The sequence below is a fragment of the Setaria italica genome, chromosome IX (assembly GCF_000263155.2).
Source record: "Setaria italica strain Yugu1 chromosome IX, Setaria_italica_v2.0, whole genome shotgun sequence".
NCBI classification, from domain to species: domain Eukaryota; kingdom Viridiplantae; phylum Streptophyta; class Magnoliopsida; order Poales; family Poaceae; genus Setaria; species Setaria italica.
The window spans coordinates 12,039,772-12,045,672 of NC_028458.1; the positions used below are offsets into that span (position 1 = coordinate 12,039,772).

Genomic DNA, 5,901 nt, shown 5'->3' on the forward strand with positions numbered 1-5,901 from the left:
TTGGGCGGCGCGGCGACCGAGGCGCCGCGGCGCATCCAGGCCGTCCGCGCGGCGCGGCAGGAGGATCCCGGCCGTAGGTGGATGGGAAAGCCGCCGAAAAAGGCCCGGGGCCCTCGCACCCCCGTTTTCAAATTTCGAACGGTGCGAGAGAGGTGGGTGGGTGGAGGGAAACGGAGCGGAGCTGAGCGGATCGTGTTCCTGCGTGCGCCGCGCCGCGCCGCGGTTTCCAATTCCCACCCCCATGGATGGCTGTGCAACCGTACAGGTAGTACAGGCAGCAGGAGCGCAAGGGTAGCCACGTACTAGTACGCCTTCTGGATGCTGAGCTGAGGCGGGTTCCAGCTGCCGCCTCCCCGACGGTGGAGGCGTATACGGTGGACTGCCTCTCGGCCTCCTCTCCCGTGTGAAGTCGAGGACGAGACGACTGGAGGAGCAACGTCCGTTCTCAACGTGGCTCTGCGATCCGTGCGTTGCGATGGTTTTAACTTTTAACCATGGAAAATTTCCCACCCTATAACATATCACAGGAATTTTTTTTTCAAATTGTGTCCGTGATGATCAGGGGCGGATCCAGAACGGGGCTGCGCCCCGGGCTGAGCTGTTGAATCACACCTAAAATAGTCTAATTTTGTCTCCTAAGCCTCATTTTGTTAGGCTAAACAGCACATAGGTTAAAGGGACTCCATGGTCTCGCCCCGGGCTGCAGCCCGGGCAGCCCGGGCCCTGGATCCGCCCCTGGTGATGATGTTGATGTTTGTCAGCAACTAATGACACTTTTACGGCGTATAAATGTCTTCCCTCCACATGAACTAGAGTGATGCGATTTGACTTGTTTCCCTGTCGCGTACTCGTGTATAGTCTCTTATATGCGTACTCGCGTATAGTCTCTTATATGCGTAACTATTTAAGTTACATACCATCCTAATTAACTAGTAAGTTGGAAAATACAACGTGTGACTTATTTGTAATTGTAAAAAAAAAGTTTTTGGGTTTTGGTTAGAACCATATCATTTTTTACCCAAGTTAATAAATCAAATCAAGTTATAGTCTATCTCTTTTTTCATGCATTATGCGTAATATCACTAAATCAACTTGTTAGAAAGCTAAGAAATTTTCTTTCTAGCAAATCTTAATTGACCCAATGTGCATAACTTTCCCCGCACAAAATGCAATGTAGTAGTTGACAATCACATAGATACGCAAATGTCAAAATCAGCTAGCACCAATTGGAAACCACTGTTACTACTTTTTTCATGCACATTGTCATATGGAGGTTATTCTACATACAAGTGTCAAAACCCCCACATAAAAAGGGATAGCAACAATTGCAGCCATACCACAACTTTTCCTTAAAAGTTGCCGTGCGAAGTTTACCATATGTACAAGCATCATAGGCGTGCGAAAGGAGTTAGCAACAAACTGGTATTATACTCATCACTTTTTGCAACGCGAATTGCCACATGAAATTTGGTAATATTAGTAAATCATGCCGAAAATACAGATGTGAAGTGCTCCTGGAAGGGATGCCACCAACATACAACTGTTGTTTTTATAACTTTAGCTGCACATTGCCACATGAAATTTGACAATTTTAAAGAGTTGTCACAGATGAGCATCAAATGCTCACGAAAGGTTAAGTGACAACCAATAAGGTTGATATTTGCTGGATATTTATGCGTAAAATATTTATGACATTGCACAGCTGGCAATAAAGATCCGTGTTGGATATTCATGCGTAAAATATTTGAGACATTACACAGTTGGCAAAAGAGGATCTTTGTTGGACAATCATAGGTAGAATATTTGAGAAGTACGTGGACTGACGTATTTTAAGAAATTCACGTAGTTGGCAGAAAGGAATTTATTGGATATTCATGCTTTGAAATAACACGTAGCTACAGTCGCATGGTGTAGGGTTGGTACCGAATTTTGAGAAAAATTTCAAGCATAAAATATTTGAGACATTACTCACCTAGCAAAAAGGATCTATGCTAGTTATTTATGCGCAGGATGCTTGAGGCACTAGAAGATGCTATAGATGGATTTTGCTAGATATTCCATCTAAAATATTTGAGAAAATACATAGCATTAGTCAAGTATTGTAGGATTGATATCGCATATTTTAGAAAATACATAGCATTAGTCAAGTATTGTAGGGTTGATATCGCAATTTAAGAAAGGGCTTGTCTATGCCTTACTCGACCATCTTTAGCCCATCTAGCACTCGAATTTTGAGCCACACATCCATCACATCAACGGCTCATGTTCAGCTTCCCATCAACCCTAGCAGCTAAACGTTCTTTTTATGCTAAGAGGAGCGCGCTGCCGCCAAACTTGATCCGTTTGGCACCCCTCCGTCCGCTTGGAAGCTTCGTCTCCGACGCTGGCGAGCAGCCTCAACGAGTTGCCTGTGCCTCTGTCACTCCGTTTTTGCTACTCCGGTGAGTGTCTCCACCATGCCCTCGGCTCTACCTCGTCCTTCTTCCCCGTCTCCGGCGACTCCCACGCCGCTAGATCCGCCACCCCCGACCACCGCCGCATAACCTAGCGATCTGTGACGCCCCCGCCCTAGCATCGCCCAACCGGTTGTACGTCCTCCACCGCCCGGGCCGGTCGCGCCACCACCACCTCGACTTGCTGCCCTCGCGCCCGCCACCACCGCCCAACTCGCCGGCCGCCGCCTTACAGGAGAAAACCCCCAACTCGAAAGCTGGAGCACTAACTATAGCTTGTCGGAGATTTGATGGACTTGAGGAAGACGCTTAGGGCACCGATGAATGGCAGCACAAAAGAAAATCAGCCTTTGCAAAATGCTCAAGTGTGGTTTAGCTTTTCCCTTTGAGAAAACTATGCAGCTGGCAAAGATGATCTTTGTTGGACCATATTTGAGAAGATGCGGCCGTATGGTTGGTACCCCATCTCGGGAAAATATTCACCCGCAAAATTTTCAGTCATTACACAGTTGGCAAAGATGATCTTTGGATTCTCATGTGTTAAATATTTGAGGTATTTTATTAGAGCTCACAGAGAAGACCTTTGCTAGATATTTATCACATGTAAAATATTTGAGAAAATACACGGCGATGCTCAAATGACAAAGGGTTTGGAATTCAAGAGTTGGTGCCGCAATTCAAGAGATTTTTTTGTAATACTACGCACGTTCGACGCGAGCACAAATCGTCGGACGCTCCCGCAGGCCTACCGCCCACGCCCACACATCTACCCTCTTCCTCCCCACACCACTTATCCCATTCACCTCTCCCTCTCTCTCCATGGCGGCGCGCACAGATGCCTCATGGCGGTGGTGCTTGCCCCTCGCAGCTCCTCCCCACGCCGCGCTGCCTCGTTGCCATCCGTGGCGGCGCTCGCAGATGCCTCCCACCCACCGCTTCCATCATGGGCGATCTGACTCTTCCGCTCAAGATGGATGTGACAACGATAAAATCCATATGTTTCATATATGTTTCGTATATTTATTTTATTTGTTTCAATTGTTCGTTTCTCTTGTTGCAGATTTTGTTCACTTTTTTAGGATTTCTATTATGTTTTTTGCTTACCGCTCTTCGTAGGATTTGTGATGTTTAATATTTGATTTTGCATGTTGTAATGTTTGATTTGGGATGTTAAGGTGGGAATTGGTGTTGCATGGGGGTATCCTTCTTCCTCACTGGCTGACTTCGTGAAGGCAACGCTTTCATGTTGCAGCTCAATGAATTTGATGTTGCAGTAATCTTGTTCTGATGTTTCAACTGGATCGATGGAGATGGTGATGCCATCCATACTTGCATCCATACATGTTTCAACGAGTAAATCGATTTGTTGTGGTAATATTTTCTTGATGTTGCATTGGCTTTTTACTGGATATTGGAAGAGCAAAATGAATTGTTGCGATAGATTGATAGATTTATTCGAATGTTTCAGAATTGGATCCAGCTCTATTTTCGTGTACAACTCAACTGGATCGATGGAGATGGTGATGCTATATTCAAGGTTGCAGTTTATGGATGTCGTATGTGCTTTTTTTCAATAAGTTTTCATTGACGTGTGGCAGTGGGTGAGTTTTTTTTATATTCTCGATATTGCACAGATTATTTTATAATGTTGCGGATGTGATTTTTTACTATGCATGAGCTATTTTTCCATATTATCATCTTCTTCAAATCTTCATCTTCTCCAAACCTTCAACCAATCATCTCTACCCTATGAGCCGCGTGATGTTAGTGTAGGGTAGGGATGAAGCAGTAGTACAGGACCGGTGGTAGGACGATGTGCGCCGGTAGGTGGTTGGGTAATAATTAATATGGAGCCCACCGTTCACGGGCACTGGGGCTCGGACCGGACGTTCGGGCGCTAGCAGTACCGGATTTTTTTTTTAGTCTTTGTAAATGCTGGCTCCCCCAACAGCCATCACGCCACCTGCATTTGACTCACCTCACCTCGCACGAAAAAATATCGATCTGAATCTGCAATCCGCCACTGACTTCGGGGCCTTCCTGGCAGGCAAGGCCAACCTCCGCAGCCGAAGCCGAACAGTCGAACCCACACCCTCCGCCGCCCACAAAGCCGTCGCCGCGCCGCCGAGTACGCGCTCTGCTCCCGGTGATCCCCTTCCTCCAATCCTCATTGGCTGGGGCGTGGAGGCGTGGATTGGACCGGGGATCCGTCCGTACTTGGATTGGTTTCTTCTTTCACCGATAAGGAGCCCTAGCTTGCATGTACCGAATCTCTGTAATGCTTGTTAGTTTAGCTGCGATCTTCCTGGGTTTTAGTGTGGTTGTGATATAAGCTTCCAGGATCCTTGTAGTTGATCATCACAACGTTTGGTTCTTGCTCAAGGGTTAGCCGTTCTGTGTCATATATAGAAAGTAATCAAGTTGTAATCTTTAGCATTCGTACATACCTATTGGGTAACCATGCTGGTGTGTGATTCGTGCTTCCCGGTTTTGTGCTTTCTTTGATGATTTTGGAAACATTTAGGATTCTTCCATGTTAACCATGACAATGCACGGGTTCTTGCTTGTAACTTTATACTGCTTATGTAATGTACATTATTTGAACTCCTTATGTATTACAGTATGTATTATTGGAGCCCCTTATGTATTAAACATTATTGGAATTTCAACCTGTACACACTTTCTTGTTAACTTCAAAGTCCACCCCCCCCCCTTTTTTTTTCTTTGCTGCCCCTTTAACATGTAACAGCATGTTTTTCTTTCAATGCTTACTTTTATGACATTTTTTCTGCATTTTCCTGGAGCAGATAGAGATTGTGGCCAACCGGAATGTCCGAGGTAAACCCAACACCGGCAACAGAGGATCCACCTCCATTAGTGAATGGAGAATTTGCTGCTTCAGATAAGAATAATAATGCTGAGAAGTTCGGGCCTGAGGAGAGCAGGGAAGTAGCAGTGACTAGCAACAATGCTGATGAAGTGAAGAATGGCTGTGAAAATGGAACTGAGGGCGCAGCAGATGAGGTCGCAAATATTGTAGAGGCTGATGATTCGAACGGAGGTGATTCAGGTTGTGCTAATGTGGTGGTCGCTGAAGATGTTAAAATGATTGACACACAACATGAAGTCAATACTGAAGGTGCGGATGTTAAAATGGTTGATACACAGCATGAAGCCAATACTGAAGCGGAGGATGTGAAAATGGTTGACACACAACATGAAGCCAATATTGAAGCTAAGGATGTGAAAATGGATGGCACACAAGATGTAAAAATGGTTCACACACAGCATGAAGCCAATATTGAAGCTGAGGAAGATGCGTGTCAAGATAAGGAAGGAAAGAATGGGGATAATCAGCATGATAAGGCAACAGAAGGTGAGGGTATGAAGATGATTGAAGCAAAGGCTACTGCTAGAAATTCCAAGGCACAAGATAGGATGGAAGATG

The 5,901-nt window shown here is 45.6% G+C and overlaps 1 protein-coding gene across 1 annotated transcript in view; it reads left to right on the top strand.

Moving 5' to 3' along the window:
• Positions 1 to 5,282: 5,282 nt before the first annotated feature.
• The window catches only part of LOC101766240 (uncharacterized protein DDB_G0290685), a 6,613-nt gene continuing 5,994 nt past the window's right edge, over positions 5,283 to 5,901 (top strand). Inside the window, exon 1 of the mRNA XM_012848945.2 lies at positions 5,283 to 5,879. Coding sequence (XP_012704399.1) covers positions 5,283 to 5,879 — 597 coding nt within the window. The remainder of the gene's footprint in view (positions 5,880 to 5,901) is intronic.